This window comes from Rosa chinensis, chromosome 4 (assembly GCF_002994745.2).
Source record: "Rosa chinensis cultivar Old Blush chromosome 4, RchiOBHm-V2, whole genome shotgun sequence".
Lineage (NCBI taxonomy): Eukaryota > Viridiplantae > Streptophyta > Magnoliopsida > Rosales > Rosaceae > Rosa > Rosa chinensis.
In genome coordinates, this window is record NC_037091.1 from 19,126,010 (window position 1) to 19,149,137 (window position 23,128).

The window sequence follows — 23,128 nt, forward strand, 5'->3', positions numbered from 1 at the left end:
TTACTGTTAAACTTTTAGTTATTAAAGATGGTTTTAAATTTGCTGCTGATAGTTGTAATGTTGTAGGGGGAATGCTTAGAAGCTGCAAAATAGGGAATTCTTCAGACATTGCTAAGAGTCTAAAAAAAAGAACTGTCGTGGAGGACATTAAACTTTGGCGGCCACCTACAATGTATTGAGCTTTCCTTCCAACCCCATGAATGCAACAATGTTGCTCATGATTAGCAAATTGATTGTCAATGGATTGGACATGACCTGGGGTGGTTGGTGGAATCGCTATCATTTGATTTCAAAGGTTGTAATCTTTCTTCTTCTTCTTTTTCAATGAATGATTACCTTCTGATAAAAAGAAGAAGAGAACTTCACTTAGGCCTCATCAACGGGCCGGGCCGGGCCGGGCCCGGCCCATTCATTGCGGGCCCGGGCCGGCCCGGGCCGGGCCTAATTACATTTTTAAATAGTCACGGGCCGGGCCGGGCCGGGCTTCATTGTAAATCAACGGATCCAAGCCCGTCCATATAAGGCGGGCCTTGCGGGCTTTTTCGGGCCGGGCCGGGTAGCCCACCTTTTTTCGGGCCGGGCCGGGCTTTTCTATAATGCATTTTATTGTGCAATATTTAGCCTCATCCACATCAACTAATTTTACTCAACCTCATTCAACTAATCTTGCTTCTAGATCATCTCAGGTCATATTAAGGATGCTATTTTTTTCCTTTTAAAATTTTAAGGGGTTTGGAACCTAGCCGAACTAGGAGGCTCATCCCCACGCCCGTTTTAATGTACTAAAATAAAAAGACAGAATACAAAGTGTCCCAATTTACAAATTACAACTTAGAACGAAAGCAAATTATTAATACAATTCTATGAATTTATCTAATTAAGCATATTGTCTTCCATTCAGACTTGGTATCATTGAGGTTCACACTTAGAATCTGCCTGCAGCCCTGCATAATTGGTACATCCCTGCAAAAAATTCTTGAAATGAGCCACTTATTTGTAATGCACGGACTACACAGAATACCTAAAACTCCAGCTTTATTTCTACTTGGGCATAAAATTGAACATGCTTATTACTGTTACATATATCTAATCTGCAAATTTTAGTAATAGCAAGCAACTCACAGTTTCAAATGAACCAATTCACACATATAACTCCTTATAATCTTAACAACACATGTGAAACAAAACCACTGACCAAAAACATCAACAAAACCAGTACCTGCTCGATTAACACCTCAGAAAACAAAGTTTTGATTTTTCTCAAACCAAGGCTGATCCTTTGTTTGCTCTTACTCATCCTGCAATGTAAGAGATCACAATCAAAACAAGCAAATAATTAATCGTACAACAACTACATAAAAATTAATAAGTGGCAGATCAAAACTCCATTACAATCGAAAAAGACTTGGTCGAGACTGAGACAGAGTCGAAGGGCTGGACTGAGGCCGTGGTGGTCGGAGACTGAGGCCGTGGTCGAGACTGAGACGGAGGCCGTGTGAGAGTGAGTCGAGACTGAGAGAATGGACTGAGGCCGTGGTCGATCGGAGACTGAGGCCGTGGTCGAGACTGAGACGGAGGCCGTGTGAGAGTGAGTCGATCTGAGAGAATGAGACAGAGCCCGTGGTTGATCTGAGAGAATGGACTGAGGCCGTGGTCGATCGGAGACTGAGGCCGTGGTCGATCGGAGACTGAGACGGAGGCCGTGTGAGAGTGAGTCGATCTGAGAGAATGAGACAGAGCCCGTGGTCGATCTGAGTGAATGGACTGAGGCCGTGGTCGATCGGAGACTGAGGCCGTGGTCGAGACTGAGACGGAGGCCTGGAGGCAATGGATGGAGGGTTGGAGACAGCGGCTGAGTGACCCGAGTCGAGAGAGAAAAGTCGTGAAATAGCGATAGGGAGATAGGGTTTGATTTTAGGTCAAATACGGCAATACGTATACGCTGGTGTGAGACTCAGAGACTGTGAGAGTGAGACAGGTGGTCTCCATTTTCCAAATCCAACGGTAGAAAATTAGGATTGGAATCATTGGATTCCCTTTCCAAATCCAACGGTTATTTTTATATCATTCTAATTTCTAAAAACATATATATCATTTTTGTATTTTACATAATATCACACACTCCAAAGAGCAACCCATATCAATTCAAATAAAATGGAAAAACCGACCGTTAGATGAGTTTATTACAATAAATTGTGTGTGTGGTTAAAAATTTAGTCAATTTCACCATAGTTTTGAACCCGATCTAATTGGTCAACCGTAGTCACTTATATGTTTTCTTGGTTGACCAATGGCGTGACAACCTCGAAACGTGCTTATTTTTTCACATCACGTTTGTATATATCCCATCTATGGATGTACTTGGACATAAGATACAAAAATATAATTTTAATTACAAACACATTGACATATACCAATTTTACTCCTAAAGTTGTATGACATATACATTGCATTTAAATTGTTTAGGTTCATTCTAAAGCAACCATGAAGTGGAAAATGAATTCAGAAAAACCAACCGCTCGATTGAGAGATTGTAATGTTTTATGGTGGTTGTAGAAAATTCAGCTAATTTGGTTATCGTTTAGAATTCGATCAACTAGGTCAAACTTAGTTACTCTTATAAACCTATATTTATATATCATACACTCCAAAGAGCAACCCATATCAATTCAAATAAAATGGAAAAACCGACCGTTGGATGAGTTTATTACAATAAATTATGCGTGTGGTTAAAAATTTAGTCAATTTCACCATAGTTTTGAACCCGATCTAATTGGTCAACCGTAGTCACTTATATGTTTTCTTGGTTGACCAATGGCGTGACAACCTTGAAACGTGCTTATTTTTTCACATCACGTTTGTATATATCCCATCTATGGATGTACTTGGACATAAGATACAAAAAAATAATTTTAATTACAAACACATTGACATATACCAATTTTACTCCTAAAGTTGTATGACATATACATTGCATTTAAATTGTTTAGGTTCATTCTAAAGCAACCATGAAGTGGAAAATGAATTCAGAAAAACCAACCGCTCGATTGAGAGATTGTAATGTTTTATGGTGGTTGTAGAAAATTCAGCTAATTTGGTTATCGTTTAGAATTCGATCAACTAGGTCAAACTTAGTTACTCTTATAAACCTATATTTATATATCATAAACTCCAAAGAGCAACCCATATCAATTCAAATAAAATGGAAAAACCGACCGTTGGATGAGTTTATTACAATAAATTATGCGTGTGGTTAAAAATTTAGTCAATTTCACCATAGTTTTGAACCCGATCTAATTGGTCAACTGATTACCGATATGTAGAATATATATATATATATGCACATATTCTATATAGAATAATAGAAGTATAAGAACTTCCACACACACACACACACACACATATACATATATATATCTCTATATATATTATTATATTATATATATAAACACACACATATATAAATATATATACATATATATAAACACACACACACACATATATATATATCTCTATATATATATTATATATATAAACACACACACACATATATAAATATATATATACATATATATAAACACACACACACACATATATATATATCTCTATATATATTATATATATAAACACACACACACATATATAAATATATATATACATATATATAAACACACACACACACACACATATATATCTCTATATATATATTATATATATAAACACACACACATATATAAATATATATATATACATATATATAAACACACACACACACACATATATATATATATATATCTCTATATATATATATTATATATATAAACACACACACACATATATAAATATATATATACATATATATAAACACACACACACACACACACATATATATCTCTATATATATATTATATATATAAACACACACACATATATAAATATATATATATACATATATATAAACACACACACACACACACACACACATATATATCTCTATATATATATTATATATATAAACACACACACATATATAAATATATATATATATATATATAAACACACACACATATATAAATATATATACATATATATAAACACACACACACACACACATATATATATATATATATATATATATAAACACACACAAATATATACATCTATGTGTGTGTGTGTATATATATTTATAAACACACACACATAACTACAAATATATATATATATATATATATAATATTTTACGGGCTTTTACGGGCCGGGCCTAGCGGGCCTTTGGCGGGCCAGGTTTTTGCGGGCTTTAGGCGGGCCGGCCCTCGGCCCACCAAGGCGGGCTTTTGCTGGTTTTTTGACGGGCCGGGCAGGGCTAAAAGCCCTCCGGGCCGACGGGCCTCCATCGGCCCACTTGATCCGCGGGCTTTTTGATGAGGCCTAACTTCACTAGTTCATGGAGACTCTGGGGGATCTTTTGGAGGACAGGTCTCATGACAAGTCTCAAATGGAGGATCCTTTGGAGGACAGTATCATTTTGAGACCAAAAAAACAAAAAACAATTTGGTGGTTTTTAGGGAGCTATGCTTGTTAGTTCCTTAATGAGTGCTAACGGGTGTAGTTAGGTGGTTTTTTAGCCTACAGATTATGCTGTTTCTTGTATATCTTGATAACGGAAGCTTCTGACGCACCACAATTGAGCGCATTGACAAGGGAAGTTTTCACACAAAATTATCTCCTTGTAGGGTAATGTTGTAGTTTGTTAGGCTCCTTGTTTAAGTGAACTTCGATGTTTTGATTCTCAGGACGAGAAATTTGTAAGTGCCGTTTTAGCCTACGATTATCAATAAAATCTTCATTTACTCAAAGAAAACAATCCTTAAACCAAATAATACCCAAAAAAAAATTTATATTATATTAACTGTTGGTATTAACGAAATACTTTCCGAAAATAATAAATCAAAGGAAATTTTATTTTTGTTTTCAATTAATGACTAGATATTAATTAAATAAATTATTTTATTAAATATCAATTAATATTATAGTTAAATTAATGTCCCGGAAATAAAATATGACCTCCATATATGAGTAGTATTGTTTGGTGGTCTCAAAATAAGACTTGAGATCTCCATAGTTTCCCTAATAGAGCTACTCTTTCAGTCTCAAATGTTGTATTGGTCAGAAGTTGAGCCTCCGAGGCTCACCTTCATACTCGAGGAGGATGTAACCATTCATAGTTGAATGGGGTGTGGGTACTCTTTTTTAACCTTGTTATTGAACAAGGTTTTGAATGAGGTCACCATATGCTCCTAAGCTATTTACAAGTCATTCAAAGTCGATGAAATTATGAAATCTCAAATTCTAGAAAAAGCCCATGAACCCGCTGTACGGATTGGGGGTTAAGGTCTCTATTAGTAGCCACTCAGTTTGCAGTGCATCACTGAATAAATATTTGCTTTCTCAGATTCTACGTTACAATGTATGGTGAACAAATTCAGCCTAACCATAGCAGTTGAATTACCCTCTACGATTTTGAAGGCAATTCCTTGGGCTACTTAACACATAATCTCGAACAACTTGTATCCTCCTCTCATCGAACAAGTGGGATAAGTAGATACTCAGCATAAAAGAGCTGCAGGAAGAATAAATAAATTAATGAAAAGTTTACCCCATGGAAATTTGAGACAAATAAGGTATACACGATCTATAAAATCCACTACCATTTTACAACCAGCACACTCCTAAAATCAAGGCCGGAAATGCTCAAGTTATTCTGGCAGGGACCAAATTATAGATGACACTACCTGAGGCTATCTACTTGAGAAAGTATACGGCCAAAAAGATCTGAATCACAGTTGGCTTAACATGGTTGAAATTTTTAGGTCTTAGTGCGAACTATTTTAACCACACTTGGCTAATTTAAAAATCATCAATGAGGGAATTTCCATTTCTTTGACCAGCCTATGTCATTCCCAGAACATGGAGATCTTAAGTGTTTGAAAACATTTGGATGTCTTGACAAAGACAAAACAACTACAAACAATACTAGAAACAGTAATGTGAGCATCTGAAGTGGTGTGTGGATACACATTTGTAAAAGCGTAACAGAAACCATGTACATTATTAATAAATGTTATTCATGGGTCAACTTATGATTTTTAATAAATAAAAAAGAAGAAAAGAATAGCTGAGATTGGCATTTACCTTCCATATAAACATGTAGAAGGTTGTTATTGCAGCTTTGCTGGTGAGATCGACAGATTTTGCTCGGCTCCAGAGTATCGAAGCCAAAATTGCATGTCCCAAAACCTAATATGCATATACAGAATAAATCAAGATCCCTATTCTTTGTTGAGTTGTTACATTGTTCAGTTCTTAAGTATACTAGTAATTGAACAAATATAAAAAGAACTGAACAATAAAACAATTCAACAGAAAAACCAGAGCTTAAAGATGGGTCAGTAATATTTTAGAACCCTTGATGTGAGACACTTAAACTTCATAATAACCTATTATTGCATGATAAAAATAAAAAATAAAAATAAAGTGGCTGTAAGGGAAGATACAATTTAACCTTAAAGGAGAAACCGAGCCACTTAACGGAAAACTGAGCCATCTTTGACAGAGTAAACCCAGTGTGATTTAAGTTATAAAAAATAAACTGAGCCATATAAACCCAGAAGTTATCAAGTCGGGTAATAATTGCTACTGTGATCTTTAGAATAATATAAACCCAAAAGTTATCAAGTTGGGTACTGTGATCTTTAGAATTAGATAACTGTAAGCCCTACCGTGATGCATTTGCTCAACATGAAGGTGGATGTTGCTCCCACTAAAATGGCCACACCATAAGCCATTTGAAGTAGCCATATACATGTCCAAAATACCTGCCCAGAGATAGGCATCAAAAATATAGTGTACCACTGAAAAGCATATACTAGAATTTCTATTTGTGAAACATAAGTATAGTAAAAGGTTACCCGCTTTTGTCCCAGACGCACTGTAAAAGACCGGATGCCAAATATTTTATCTCCATCAATATCAGGTATGTCCTACATAATTCAACATGTGATTAAAATTGATCACGGTCCTTTATATAGGAACTGACTGTATTAAACTAAGGCAAACCCCTAAAGGACAAAACAAGCATAAGCTTTGATGTAAAATAACTACTGTTCCTCTTAAAATGAAAGAAAAAGAAAAGGCATTTACCTTAAATAATGCTATAACAACAGAGAAGAAACTCATAAATGCTGTTGCAAAGATTAGTGGCCTCGAGAACGCAGCCGGTCTTTTGTACACATGGGTCTGAAATTGTTACGTAAATTAGTACTCAAATACTGAGAATTTGCTCCAATTTTACTAGTATCTGTATGACAAACTCTATTTTTCACCCCGATGCCTCTGCCAGAGTCAAACTGTGTTACTTTTCTCATGTTGCAGATTTGAGCAATCAATTTACGAGTATTAACTAACTACTAAACCAAACATAGCCTGTTGCTATTTATTTATTTATTTATTTTTCTCTTTTTCTACCAATCAATTGCCGTCCCAGTTGTATGCATGCACACGCATGCAGACTTGTATGTTCCCAGGCACTGCATCAGGAACTCACAACTATTGCTCAGAGACATCAGAATTGATATCTTTCAATGATGTTACATAGGCCATGTCTTATAACAACAAATAACCTCCCACACAAGAAAAAATATTGTTTAGATCAACTACTTTGTGAGAGAATGAAATAGCGGAAGTAAACTAGATCACAATCGGAAGTAACAAACCTGCATGTGCAGGAAAAAAGCAAGTTGAACTATCACTGCTCGAACAGCTAGGATGCACATTGCTGCAACCACAGCAGACCTCTTCCATCTCAGTAGTGGCACCTGAAATTTAAAAAGTGAAAAATCATGTTACTCAGGTTCATTTTAATCTCAAAAAGAAGGCAGAAACTACATTCATGTGTTAAATTGGGGGACGCATATATACACATTCCTGAAACTACATGGGTCTGCTATATGGTTATGCAGTGGCAAGTGCATGTCAACATGTCACTACGGAAAGAGTTTATTAGAGATGGGTGGTACAATATTCCCAAAAAAGGGTTATGCACATGCATCTGTATGTGAACAGTAGCATGGAGATCTTGCATATGTCGGATTCATTTTGCCCTTCCTTTTATTGTTCTTTTCTAGGGGCAAAGACCCCTTGGGTCAGACTCACTTAACAGTCCCAGTTTACCCTCTTGTCCAATTTTACTGAACTGAGGCCATCTGTATCACTGTATGCTGTGGGATGATAATACTCTTTGATTCAAACTTCAGTCATCTGATTGTTAATCATCGACAAGGCAACTTACATTGATTGAATAAGCAGTTCCCAGTACAAAACTGATGAAAAGGGCCCAAAACAATGGCCATGAACCAACAATCCATCCCAGCCAAAAACTCTGTAAAACAAATGGTTATGATTAGAGGGCATTGCCTAAAATGTTGACATGGTTATGATTTAAATAATAACCAAAGAAATTAACTTCGAAAAAAAATGATTGTGAGAGTAGTACAGATACTCAATAAGTATTCAACATGTAGCACCACTTCTTCAAATTATAATTATCCAGTTATCCACCTACATTGTTTGGTGTTGGTCAGAATTATGTTTCCTTCAACATGTCTCACATCTGAATAATTTGAATGCTACCCAAAAAGTTTGAATAACTAGAGAAAGAAACTTAAAGAAAAAATAAATCCTCAAGTTATACCTATCTTCACCCGGATAACTTTGGAATTGCCATCCTAGCAAATTTCTAGTGAAGAGCATGCAAAAATCAGGGATTTACATCTCAAATCTAAGGGCATCTTTAGTAATGTTGTAATTAGAGAGAGAGAGAGGGAGAGAAAGAGAGAGACCAGGGGAAGAAGAAGAGGGATGTGACAAATAAAGAAAAACAGTTTTTAAACGGCTTTTAGTTTTTATTTCTAATTTAATCTATTATCACTCTTTTGTTCCACACTTGCTGATCTTTGTCTCACCTCACTCTTTCTCTCTACAATAAAATAAGACAAAAACAAAGTCAAATGTTATCAAGTGGTCCTAAACAAGTACAAAGTTTAGGTGAGTATATGCTTTCCACAATGCTTGCTCATACCATAACAACAAAAGAAGTGACAATCATGATGCCAGTCCCAACTGAATATTCCCCTGATGCCAATGGAAGATAAGGCTTGTTAACCTGCAACGAAACATGCAGCAGAGTTTTCAATTAGAGAACCCACATATTTTACATATATGATTTTTTCGGTTATGCTTTCCGAGAATAATATACGCCATAAAAAAAAATTAAAAAAAAAATCTGTCTCGATAACTCTAGATAAAATACTGCCAAGTTGAATTTGCAATCTTCAAAACAATGCACTGCAATGTCACTAGTAAAATTGCAAACCTACCTTGTCTATATCAATATCAGACAACTGATTTAAACCGACAATGTAAATATTCATTAAAAGAGCAGCAACTACAGCCTGAAAATAAAACACTCAATCTGTAAGAATAGCAGCCATAGCTTATGAATATAGCAACGTAATGATTTAAACTTAGCAAGATATGGGTATCACCTCCAGCACCCCAGTGAAAAATAAGGGAGAGAAATCTGACAGATTCTGGACTGCAAGGAGAGAAACCGAAACTATGCTCAATGCCTGTTTAAAGAAAAGCATAAGTGAGCTCTCTATAAATTGATAAGAAAATGGAAAAGAATAAGATGGTTAACAAAAATATTCCCAACTGATTGTCATTCACCACTAAATCTCATGCATCAATTTTAAGTTACTGGGACAGCAGAAAAGATGGTGATGACAAAAATACTGTCAAAAACTTAACTGTGCCTATAACTGTGTGCGGCCTTGAAAACCGGTAAAAAGCATCCGTTGCATTTTTCATAGTGTTCCAAACGTTTTTCGCATTATAAGCTCCGGGTTCAGAATCAAGGGGGTGACCAGCAGTTGCATTCACCAGGAACTTTTTATGCCTCCTGTAGGATGTAGAATTTTCCTTGGTGCCTGTGTTATGATGCTTACGCTGTTGAGGAGGCAGAGACCCAACAGCACAGTATCTTTGCAGGATGTCCCATTCTCTGCACCTTGAAACTCTGACTGCAGTATATGAACCTATAAACACAAAAGTTGGGGTGATGAACAAATGCCTAACTGACAAATTATGATTAGCCATGATCTTAATTTACCCGGCCTACCATTTCTTAAGTTTGCTAAGCTAAATTTCTCTGAAATTTTTACACAAGGAGAATGTTGGTACAAAAAAATTTCAATAAGAGATGTATCCATAACATATTACCTACCCCTGGGCTGATGTTTAAACAAGCAACAAATTAGAATCCTAAAATTATGGGGTTATCAGAAATTTGAGATGTATAGAAGCCCATCAGCTTCACAGTTTTTGTTGAAAGCCAATCAAAGCATTCATCACCTTCTTGCCTTCTGAAATTTCCACTTTATTTAACCCTAACAAATATATAAAGCCTAGAAAGCTCCTGCCGATTATGAACAAAATAATCTTTGTATAACTCTTGCATAAAATGCAATTCATTTTATTAGTGTTCCTCTGGATCATGACAATTGCTACTGTCACCATGTCCACACACACAATGTGCAGCTTCAAGTTTATTGGTACAGTGAACGGAGCTCTCTCACTATTTTTCAATATGCAGATTCGGCAACAATCATGCACAGTAAGCTACAAGACCAGACCACTAAAATGCATTCACATAGTAGTGCAAGTATTTAGACTACAATTCATTCAATCACACCAAACTTATATTCTATATTGAACAGTGCTTGTGTGTATTCTTGCATATGTCTGTATGGAATCACAATAGGAACTTTCCATTGCTCAAAAATTAGAAAAGGCAGCATTAGATACTGTGATGGGATATCATACCCGAAAAGCAAATCTTCTTGAGATTCTCCCTTCTCCAACTGTTCCCACCTACGAGTTTTGACGATGCATCAGAAAGCACACCAATCAGTTCAGTTATCAGAAACTAAATGTTGCAGCAACTGAACAGTAAAATACCCAAATTCTAGAAATTGTATTGGCCAAAGTAGAGTCTGACTCAACCAGTCACATTACACAACACCAACAAAACATAAAGTAAAAAGAGGAAAATAGCCTGGTACATGAAAAAACAGAGAGACCCAGATGAAGAAATGTAATTTGGGTCAGTCAGCTCACCATGAACACTAAAAGAATGAACTTTAAAGAAAATGAAAGTTTTCCCAGATAGCAATATTTCTGTACCAGCACAAACAAATGAACCAACCAACTATCAATGCACGGTTCACTTCCAGCATTGGAAGTATCTAAAACCACCAGACACCACATATTCAAGGGGAAAGAGCTTAATCAAGAACCAAGGACTTAAATATATATTCAGGAAAGTGAAATGAAAATCAAGTACCTAAAGAAGCTTTTGGGAAGGACCCAAGAAGCAGAGAATCCATAGCTTCAACCAAGAAAAAGATGCTTGCTTCAGTTCATGTATGACTTATGAGCTGAGAGAGCACTATGAAACAAGAGCAAAAGACACCCACTTTGATATACCAAAGCTGAAAGAGAGACTAATTTATTAGAGAAACACCATGGAATGATTGGCCAAATTACATGTCATTTAGTTGAGTTGGCTTTGTGCGTTATTGACCAAAAACAGGTCCATCTATTGACGATGTGGCAAAAGAGTCACAGTACGAAAAGACGTTTGGAATTCAGAAACACTGACACCTCAGATCCGTGTGTTGTGGTTTCTGACACGATACGTTGGGACCGAATATAAACACAACTCCCACCTAACCTAACGCAGATATCTGGGAAACGAACAAAAGTTAATAAACGAAAAATAAATAAATAAATAAAAGATACAATGCCTCACTCTGACTTTTCTTTCAATTGTTCCCTTTTCTGTTTTTTTTTTTCTTTAAAGAAGTGAGTTTCAATCAAGGTTCTAAGTTTTTCCGAAACTGCCGAAATTTCAGTTGAAATTTCTGTAAATTTGAAGTACCGAAACGAAATTCATATGCTATATCATTTCCGTCAGGAGTTTCCTGAAATTTTCCCTACATTTCAGCGAAATTCTTAATTTCCAAAATATCTACACACAAAAAATATATTAAAAAATTCACACCGAAATTTTATTCGAAATTTCTCTAAAATTTCTGTGAAATTCGTTTGTCACTAACACGAAATTTTGAATTTTTTTTTTTCCAATCAAGTTGAAATTGGATACAACAAAACCCTCTTTGCTTTATCTGCTACCAAAGTACTCATGCTCCAAGTCTCCAACCACATCATGATTCTATTTGCAATGAGGCAAATTATGGAAATGACAGGGGGAGTGGCAAATCATGGCACTATAACCAATATAGTAGTGATGATCATACTACTTATCCTGGTGCAAACTGTGAATACAATTCTAGAGCTAGGGATGCCCAAGGAAGACGCCATAGTCATTTGTCTCTAAATGAGTTTGAATCACTTTCTTCAAGTCTTGACTCAATGGATATAGGAACACAATATAGTGATAACCCTAACCATTCCATTCTCACTATCCTAATCATGAAATGAGTTCTACCTCAGAAAGTACTTACGGAATTAGATCAAGCTCACAAGGTGGAAGCACATATGGCCTTTTTGATCATTCTTTGTCCCAAATGACATATGCTTCATACATTGAAACACCATATTGGGTAATTCCACAATATCCGATATATGGATTGCATGTGGGAAGAGATCAACACACATACATTACCCATGTGATGAAGTACCAAAATCATTTCCAAAATTTCCAAGAGCGGTATGCCAGTATTGTATGATAATAAATGGGACCAGTTCAACCACATGGATCGAACTACATCGTAGTAGCTCTTATTACTAATACTTTATATTGCTTTTGTTGTACTTGTTCATTTTCATTCACAGGGTTTTGGTATTGCATCCCCCGCTGTATTTTTCTAATTATTAGTGAAAAAAGCGTGATGGCCAAGCCTCCCACTGGGTTCCAGCCATAAAAAAAATTAAAAAAATCACATTCACATTGTCAATATATAGAACATTTATAATTACATATAGACAAAAACACTAGTTTAGCAACTTACTACGGTTTTAGTTAAGAGTCTTTCTAAATGTACCCAGCAAATATCTAAGTAGACCCAACAAATTTTTTACACCTAGAAAATGTATAAAATTTATAAAATCTATAACTACACCCAGCAAATTTTCCTATAATACCCTTTTTTTTAATTAAACTCAACAAAACTCATACACCTAGCAAAACGCATACATCCTAATGAAGAATATCGAATACCCAGCAGGCTCTCTGACGCTGTCAATTAGTCAATTAATGAATTGAAGAAAGGGACGCTTAACTGCAAGTGTCTTTGTAGGCCTTCATAGTTCCCTGCCCCAATTTTCTCTTAACATAATTGACAGAAATGCTTTAGATTAGGCACAAGGCATTTTCCTTTAGATTTGTTTTTTGTTTTGGTTTCATTTTTTAGTGATCTAACAGAGTAAAGGATCACGATTATAACATCAATACATGGTAGAATTTTCATTCGTGTTGTTGAGTTCTAATTCTATTATATATATGTTGAATAACGTTGAACATGAGAAGCAAGAACAGTGTATAACATGAGGTGTTCCAACCCCAGATCCAATTTCACGAATATAACTAGAATTTTCATTCGTGTGGGAACATATATATATATATATATATATATATATATATGTTCTTGTTATTCAACATGAGAAACATTTTTGAAAACATGCTTAAATTTGTGAACCCTTGCGATTAACTTCACATTATGTTGGAGAACGAGGGTTTGTTGGGTGGTTGGTATTATTCGTCAAGGTGTATGTGTTTTGCTGGATGTTTGATATTCTTTGTTGGGGTGTATGGGTTTTGCTGGGTTTAATTAAAGAAAAGGGTATTATAGGAAAACTTGCTGGGTGTAATTAGAGATTTTATACATTTTCTAGGTGTAAAAAATTTGTTGAGTCTACTTAGATATTTGCTGGGTACATTTAGAAAGACCCTTTAGTTAATTACTCGTCTATATTAAATATCACAATTCTATTATTTATGTGTTATTTTAGAGAGGTTATAGAGTAGTGCTAGAGACACCAAAATAGTGTACCAAATTCTAATCCCAAATGATGTGGCATTTGCCACCTCATCTGTAGTAATTTCCAACATGTAATTATGTCAATTAATTATCATTTTATAGTTTCCAACAGTGTATGCAAATACATCATCAATGTGAATGGAAGATCTTTCCATCCACTCATATACACTCTCATAATCTATTGAGATTTCTTTGTTCTCTGGAATCATTTCAAACATCGGAGCGTCCTCAAGTATTGATTCATGGACATAACTATAATCAAAGACGATCTCATGAGAGGGATTCTCTACATTGATGATTAATGGATCGGTTTGTGCCTTACTCGCCCTCTTCTTCCTTGGGTGAGTATCAATCGAACCAACTAGCCTCCCCCCTATTCCTTTGGGGAGCCACGGCCTCAACCACACCTCTACTACGTGTGGTTGCAGTGCCTCTATCTGTGACGTCGTGCCCCTTGTTGGGGACTTCTAACCTTGCAGGCACATTTGTAGCTGGTATATGCGATCTCGTCACTTTTGCGATGTCAATAAACGCATCAGGCATCGAATCTGCTACTTTCTGAAGATCAATTATTTTTTTCACTTCACTTTCACATTGTGAAGTGCTGGGATCAAAATGAGACAGAGTGGAGACAAACCACGACAATTCCTATCGTTCCTTGGAAAATTCTTTTTCCTATCTCCCCCTAACAATAGGAAGACTGTCTCATCAAAGTGACAATCCGCAAATCTAGTGGTAAAGAGATCGCCTGTCAAGGGTTCCAAATAGCGGATAATTGTTGGAGATTCTATCCAACATAAATACTTAATCGTCTCTGAGGACCCATTTTGGTACATTGTGGGGGCGCAATAGGCACATATACTGCGCAACCAAATATGCATAAGTGTGAAATGTCAGGTTCATATCCAGTTACCAACTGGTACTCAGAAAATGGTTGGCTAGTAGTGGGTTTGAAACGAATAAGTAAAACTGCGTGCAATATTGCATAACCCTAGGCATATATAGGTAGGTTAGTACGCATAACCAATGCCTTAGCTACCATCTGTAGCCTTTTGATGGTGGCTTCCGCGAGACCATTTTGTGTATGCACATGGGTACATGATGCTCTACATCGATCCCAATAGACATGCAATAATCATCAAATGATTTTGATGTAAACTCTCCAGCGTTATCAAGCCTTATAGACTTGATACGGTGATCAGGGTGGTGAGCCCTTAAACGTATAATCTGTGCTAGGAGTTTTGCAAATGCAGCATTTCTTGTGGACAATAATGGGATATGTGACCAACGTGTCGAAGCATCCACCAGAACCATAAAGTACTTGAATGGTCCGCATTCTAAATGGATAGGTCCACATATATCTCCTTGTATCCTTCGTAAGAATGGAATGTTTTGTTTTGTATCTTTAGCATAGGAAGGTCTCGATCCTATTTTTGCTAAAGAGCAGGCTTTGAAAAACGAATGATGTGAAATAGTCAATGAGGCATAATGCGAGGTAGGTAGTGCTTCTGGTACTTCAGAAGGCACTGGCTGCATTTGAGCAGTACTAGGACTGACACCTTGCAATGTGGCAGATTTTTGTCTCATTTTATTTTTCACTAGAAAGAAGGGATACACGTGTGAGTTCTTTAAAATATGGATCATCATGTCACGACCAGGGTGTCCTAGACAGTCATGTCAAAGCCTGTATGAGTCAGTGTCCCACATTTCAGTGTTGGTGACAGCATAGGATTCAATGATCCGAATAGTAGTGAGGTACAGTTTACTAGATTGACTCATTAGTTTCTCTAAAATGCGTTTCCTTCCACATTCATTAGAGGTAATATAAAGGTATTCGGTTCTATGCATTCTCACAGTGGGTTTCTACATGATAACCGTTGGCACAAATATCTTTGAAACTTAACAAGGTTCAATTAGCTCTTGGTGCATACAGAGCGTCTGTGACTTTAAACATTGTGTCGTTAGGCAATAAAATTTTGGCAGTTCCTCGCCCTTTTATTACTTGTGATGATCCAATCATCGTAGTCATAGAGGAATTATAGGCTAGTAATTCAATGAATAATTGCCTATTCCTTAATATGGTGTGGGTAGTCCCACTATCAACTAAGCACTCAAGTTTTCCCCAATTCATTCCTACAAGTAAATGGGAGGTATTATTAATTAGTTTGAAAATATATCTCATATTCTTTAGAGTATTTCTGTTTAGGTAGAATGATAATCTTTTCATTCTAATTTTTTTTTTCTAGATGTATTGCTTTACATCTTTATAATGCTATTTCGAACCATGTATATATGTGTAAAAATTGAATAAATTCAATGCTTCAGAATAAAATCTGAAATTTATTAATAAACCAACGATAATCAAATCAAGGTTTTTGTTCAGAAATCTAATTCATCAAACCATTATTTAAATAAACTTTAAGACCAAGCAATATTCTAATTTAAAAAATGAGGCATTATGCCTTCACAACTGTCTTTGGAAAATAAATAAAACAAATCAGTCAAAATCTAGAGCATCCATTGACTGAGCAAGTTCCTCGTTGCCATTGAAGTCTGAATTGTGAGGTTGACGTCTGGGTAATGGCTTCCTTCTTCCATATAGTGAGTCTTATGTTCTTTAGACTCCCTATACCTCTTGTAAGTGGCTGCTACTATGTTGCTTGCTTTGCAGTTCTTATACCAATGCCCAATAATTCCACACCTATAGCATGGTTCATTGCCAACTCTTTCCTTTTTGACTGAAGGGTTCTTAGGTGCCTTTTGCACCTTGTTTCCATGACCACTAGGGCCAACACCACCATCTCTGCGCCATACATTGGGAGGGCCACCATGGTCCATACCACGTCCCCACGTCCCTTTCCACATGGTGCATTGTTGCCACTTGGGTAGGGATTAGCATGTTCAACCCTTTTTGCATTAGGATTCTTTCCACCTTTCACTTTGCCATAATTAGCCTCAGGAATTTTCTTTGTCCTAACATGCCTGACATTGTTGCTCAAAAGAACCTCATTATGCCTCTCAGCTACTTATAGTAGGTTGATCAGCTTATTGAAGGTTGTGATTCTTTTGTTGTCATACTCCAGCCTATACTGGTTCGCTAGTATAAGTGCTGAAGTAGGAAAAGTGGAAAGAGTTTTCTCGATCATATCATTTTCTGTGAGTTCTCTTCCACATAAATTGCGACGTGTATTTAGACGCAACATGTCCTTGTTCATTGACCCTTTTGTAGTCAAGCAAGCGGATTTCTTTTCACTGAACGGTCAGTTCTGGGAGCAAAGTGTCATGAATGATCCCAAAATGCCCCTTAAGGGGATCCCATAGTTCTTTAGGTGTCTTCAACTGAAGGTACTCTCAGTGTAGGCTAGGATCAATATGTCGCCTTAGAAACATTAAAGCACTTGTTTTCACCTTGTTAGATGATCCATCATCTTTGGAGTCGGTGGGAGTTACGATGGTGGCAGTGTAGTCTTTCACCGCAAAGGCGGTTTCCACATCAGAAACCCAACGATGGTACTCAAGTCCTTCTGAGTCCAAAATGTCAAATTCAAGTCAAGTTGGATTAGACATCTACATAAACAAGAGAGAAGATATATAAATTTACGCAATCATAAAGACATCCACGTGAATTATTTTTCAAGCACATGAATTAGATTTCAAGACCAAGATTCGTAATTGTCACATTTAAAATGCTATGTGAAAATACTTTATCACGGTAATTATGTATTTAAAATGCGTATGAATTTTCATTATCAGGGCAACACACAATTATAATATAAAGGCATGCATAAGAATAATTATATAAGCGTAAATAAAATTCACGAAACATGCCCGAAAATTTCATAATAAAAACATAAACAATAAAATATAAAGCATGCTTAAAGATAGTAAAAATAAATAAAATTCACATGCTTTATATAAAATAAAATTCAAGGCAGCCAAAAAAAAATAATAATATATATATATATATATAATGAAAAAAAAACATACTTGAAGATAAATTTTTTTCTCAATGAACAAGGCCTTGCTGCTTGCGGGCTTGCAGGGACTCGTGCTGTGGCTGGGCAACGAGCTAGGCGAGGTTTGGCAGTGGCTAGGTGAGGTGCAGCAAAAGAGCAAGCCGGTGTTAGGTAGTGAGGAGCAGGGCATGCAAGCGGATGGGCTGCGCATCGACCAGTGGAGGCGGGATCTCTCGATGCAGCGACGTGTGGAGGAAGGATCTGTCGGTGCTACACGGCGCAGGGCACGCTATGACAGGACCCGCCCCGGATTTCACCCTGAAATCCGAAAAGGCCCTGCGGGGCCCACCTTAGAAGAAATTCTACCAAAAAATTTGACAGAACTTCCTCTAAAAATGGACAACCCAAAACCTGTAAACAAACAATTACACTTCTAAATCATCCATCCTTATTCTCCTGGAGCCACCCTGCTCCCTATATCACAACATCTCTCATATCACAAAACAATTCTGAAACTTAAGAATATTAATCTCAAGAGATATCAGAGCAATCTATTTCTCAGGCGTACAAGAAGGTAGAATACAAGATAAACGACCAATACTTTTATAATGCGGAAGCTATGACAGCTATGCTGAGACCCCAAGTACGCTCGACCTCAAGCTAAACTGGCCTGCAAACTGGGCATTTAAAACCGAAGGGCCCAGGGGAAAACATTTAAAATCCGTTAGAGTGAGTGGACGAAAAATAAGTAATTTCAAATGAATAAGTAAAACTTAATGCTTTCCCAAGTTATTCTCTAAAACCTCGCATGCAGTAACAATCTTGAACACACTCTTAATCATCCTCTTTACTGAAATCTCAATCACGTAATAAGAATATCTTGAAGTCTCTTAAAATCTCATCCTCAATCCTTATAAAAACATCATTTTCATGAGGCTCGTTTGATGACTAGAAAGGACTGCTGTCTAGTCATCTCATGCCATCTAGGAGGGACTGCCACCTAGATGACGTATCGGAAGGGACTGCCAATCGGAATAGGAGGCGGTGGATAGATGGGACTGCCAACTAGCCACATGTAGTAGACGGGACTGCCGACTAACCACAGGTAGTAGACGGGACTGCCGACCAACTACCTCATGTCATCTGGAAGGAACTGCCAACCAGGTGACGCATCGGATGGGACTGCCAACCGAGCTGTAGTCTGGAAGGGACTGCCAACCAGACCATTACCTAGAAGGGACTGCCAACTAGGTAAGATACGCATGCGCCAAAACTGGCCTCCTTAATAAACTGAATAGCCTCCTCAAGAAACTGAAAATAACCTCTTTCAATTACTTGCTTTCGGAAAGAAACTCGGTATTACTTCAATAAATCAATAATAATTCACCGAAAGCATAACTCAGGATTAACTCACTAAATCAAACCTCAATATCTCAATAAATCCTCGAAAGCATAAAATCAAATACTCTGTAAATCAATAAATGCTTTCGGAAGAAAACTCAATCTAACTTCAAAGCTGATAAGTACGGAGCTCAAAGCTCAATAAATCTTGATAAATCAATCATGCTCAAATATTCGATGAAACATTCGTACTCGTGAATCCTCATAAAAACCGATATTCGAAATCCAAAATTCTCATAATATTTTCTGAATCAGTCACTTCCCGAAAATCATTCCTCAATTCAATAACTCATGAATGACCATCTCAAAAATCTACTAAAAGCCCTCGGGAAGGAATTTCAATACTAATCTCGTAATCCATAAATAAATCTCGATAAACTAAATCTTAAATATTCAAAACATAATTAAATCTCAATTGGAAGAAAATAATAATAATACTGCATGCGGAATTAATTTAAAAACAAATGTCCACTCACAGTACTATTTAGGCGATCATGCATACGAGTTCCTTCGTCGAGCAATAGCTCGGTACATCGCCCTGTACACAATTATATTCCGTGAATAATTATTCAACAATTAAATACGATTCTCAAAATCAAATCCTCATAATTACATCTCCACTTCTCCTCGGATGCAACCCAAATTATACCACTAATACCATTTCGTTAATTTAAAGGTTCCAAGGCAGAACCGAGAGATATCCGACGGCCGGATTCTCGTAATTCGATAAACGAAACCCTAAACTTCAAAAATTCATAATTAATTCCAAGCTTCTCCAAAATTCACCAAATTTCATATATAAGCTCTACCATATTTATAGGATTTAATGGGCTAAAAACTGGAATTAAAACACAGCCCAACACGCCTCCACGCGCCACCCACAGTGGCGGCGCGTGGGACCCATGCGCAGGCGGCAACCACCTCCGATGGCCACCATATTTTGACAGCAGCACCTACACAACACACTGATCAATTCTCTCAACTACAACACATCCCAATTTTACCTTTAAACAGTCGAATTCAACCGGTGAAGAAAACCCAGAAAATCAAGAACCCTAGATTTTCAATTCTGCCTCTACACTTCAAATCTTGATTCGAGGCTAGGGGCTAAATGATCTCTGTGGAAAACCAAACCTTCGACGGCAAAATGATGACCAGAGGTGGCCGGAATCGCCGGAAATCGGCAAAAATGGCTAACTGCCACCGTAGCTTCCTCCGCTCCAAATCGAGCTTCTCTGGCCAAATCACCGTAATATACCTCCACAGACGTGATAAGGGGAAGAAACCGAGCTTGGGGGTGGCCGGATTACTTTCTGGGTCGGCCAGAGGAGGAAGAAATCGGAGGGGGAAGAGATCGGGCCGAAAGGGAGGAAGGGTCGGGGAGAGAGAAGAGAAAGTTACCGGGGGCTAGGTAGATTTTCCAAAAATGGAAATCTACCAACAGTAATTTCCATATATATATACAACTTACCATGAACAGTAAATTCTACATTTTTGGCCATAACTCTCACATACTAAGTCCAATTTTTACGCACCACATATGCACGCGCTCGGTTTAACGTCCTCTACAACTTTCGTGAAGGAAATTTTCTCAAATTTTGACCCGAACAAAAAGTCAACTTTTAGGGCCCCCTAAAAGCATTGAAACGACAGTAAAAGTGAAAGTAAAAGTTGTTTACCGTCCAAATGACTAGTAACCCGGTGAATTCGGGTTCGGGACGTCACACGCTAGACTACTCTAGGCGGGTAAGTTGCGTTGCAAGTGAGCTAACTGTTGGGCGGTTGTGCTTGCAAGCGGGGAGTGTGTTGCAGCAGCGCGCTAGGCGAGGGAGCGTGTTGTAAGTGGGTTGAGCTGGAGGTGAGGAGGCTGCGCAGGGGAGGAAGCTGGGCAGGGGAGGAGACGGGGTGAAGCCCTTGTGGGCAGGCGGGGTGAGGTTCGTGTGGACTGGCGGCAGAAAGAAGAAAAAGTTTTTTTTTCTTCTAGGGTTTTGGGTTTGAGTTTTTTTTTTTTTTCCCGAAGCTAGGGCAAGAGACTCATCCTGATAACGTGTAAAAGTAAATGAGAATTGGTCTACTCATTTCATTTGATTGTTCCTTTATATAGGGAGAGAATTACAATGGAAATATCAATTACAATAATGACAGTAAATGCTGATTGAGCTGTAATTGCTAATTCCTTAATTCCCTCTTCATCAGTTACTTTGACGAAGGCACATAATGTGTTTTTCCTTTAACAGTTTTAATCATAATTAGTCATTTTTCATATTATACGAATAAAACACGTTTTTACGTTTGTTTGATAAAATGGAGTAATTCAACGAACTATTTGATAAAATGTTCGAATAATACAAGTATGTATTTTTCGCATACTATAAACGCCCTGTTTATTACTAACTATGGTTTTAATCAACTATATCATGTATCTAATCAAAAAAATCATATCAGTAATGTATTCAAATATCTTAATCTGTAGACTATTCAAAGAAAGTGAGTGTAGCCCATTTTAAAGGAAGTCCATCGAAAGAAAGTTCGCACACAATAGTCCACCATCTTAATTTGGACGTAAATAACTGGGCAATTGTAGAACAAATCCTCCACAAGATATTGATTAATTCTTGATCAGAAAATGCTAACCGAGACACTTGGCAATAATACAATTTTTATTTTTACAATTAAGCTTCTTATCACACTCTCATTCATCCATTTTTTCCGTATACCTTCCTCAGCAAGTGCGGGACCGTTTTGGCTCTTATAAATGTAGCCGAGAGGCTTTATAGTCTTCACAAGCATTTCAAGTTCTTTCATTATTCTCAACTGTGCTGAAAGGTGAGCACTCCAATTTTCTCCAAATTTGGTTGGAAATAAATGATATAGCTAAGTGTTGGTTGGTTCACTTGGTTGGTTGCTGTTACGTCTACATTAAGACGTAATACAAAAACCCCACAAATGAAAATGAACAAGTACAAGAAAAAGAATATAAAAGCTACTACAATTTAGTTGGTTCAATCTAGTTGGTTAAACTGCTTCCATTTAGTATCATACAATACTGCTCCCAAATACATGAATTCTGGAAATGATTTGGTACTTCATCATATGGGTATTGTATGTGTGTTGATCTCTTTCCACATGCAATCCATATATTGAATATTGTGAAATTACTTAATATGGTGTTTCATTTTATGAAGCATACGACACTTGAGATGAAGCAAAAAAGGAATTATGTTGTTGTTGGAGCATTCAACTTTGTAGCAGATAAAAGCAAAAAGGTTTTTTGTTGTATTCAATTTTTTTCTTCTTTTGGACGTGTTGTATTCGACTTGATTGCCAAAAAGAAAAAAGAATAAAGAAAAAAGATCAAAATTTCATATTTCTTCATGAAAGTATGAAGTAAAAAAAAATCATTGTTGGTGACATACAAATTTCACAGAAATTTAAGAGAAATTTTCGACAAAATTTTGGTGTAAATTTTTAAAGGATTAATTTCAGTTTAGTATCCTGTGGTTTGGGGGTAACTTGGGGGTAACATCATGTCAGTCCCTGCTCTTTCAATTTGATCAGCAACACCCTTGTGCTTTCAATTTCAATCAGCCG

The 23,128-nt window shown here is 36.9% G+C and overlaps 2 protein-coding genes across 3 annotated transcripts; both read right to left on the reverse strand.

Moving 5' to 3' along the window:
• Nucleotides 1–859: 859 nt before the first annotated feature.
• LOC112198934 lies at nucleotides 860–5,219 on the reverse strand. Its single transcript, XM_040518670.1, has 5 exons — nucleotides 5,193–5,219; nucleotides 1,720–1,942; nucleotides 1,393–1,510; nucleotides 1,220–1,298; nucleotides 860–963 (listed from the first exon to the last, which is right to left on the reverse strand). Exons 1-5 carry the CDS (start codon nucleotides 5,217–5,219, stop codon nucleotides 910–912), a joined length of 501 nt encoding a protein of 166 aa, XP_040374604.1. The 3' UTR covers nucleotides 860–909.
• A 104-nt stretch (nucleotides 5,220–5,323) lies between these two features.
• On the reverse strand, nucleotides 5,324–11,616 carry LOC112198516 (homogentisate phytyltransferase 1, chloroplastic). Of its 2 annotated transcripts, none has more exons than XM_024339659.2 (13): nucleotides 11,462–11,616; nucleotides 10,942–10,989; nucleotides 9,868–10,154; nucleotides 9,603–9,686; nucleotides 9,435–9,509; nucleotides 9,137–9,220; nucleotides 8,348–8,437; nucleotides 7,773–7,874; nucleotides 7,201–7,296; nucleotides 6,969–7,040; nucleotides 6,780–6,875; nucleotides 6,193–6,297; nucleotides 5,324–5,620 (listed from the first exon to the last, which is right to left on the reverse strand). In XM_024339659.2, the coding sequence occupies exons 1-13, from the start codon at nucleotides 11,502–11,504 to the stop codon at nucleotides 5,579–5,581; spliced, it is 1,224 nt and encodes a 407-aa protein (XP_024195427.1). In that variant the 5' UTR covers nucleotides 11,505–11,616; the 3' UTR covers nucleotides 5,324–5,578. The 2 variants fall into 2 exon arrangements, with proteins under 2 accessions (XP_024195427.1, XP_024195426.1); XM_024339658.2 differs by having other exon boundaries at nucleotides 10,942–11,007; nucleotides 11,462–11,612.
• Nucleotides 11,617–23,128: the final 11,512 nt, after the last annotated feature.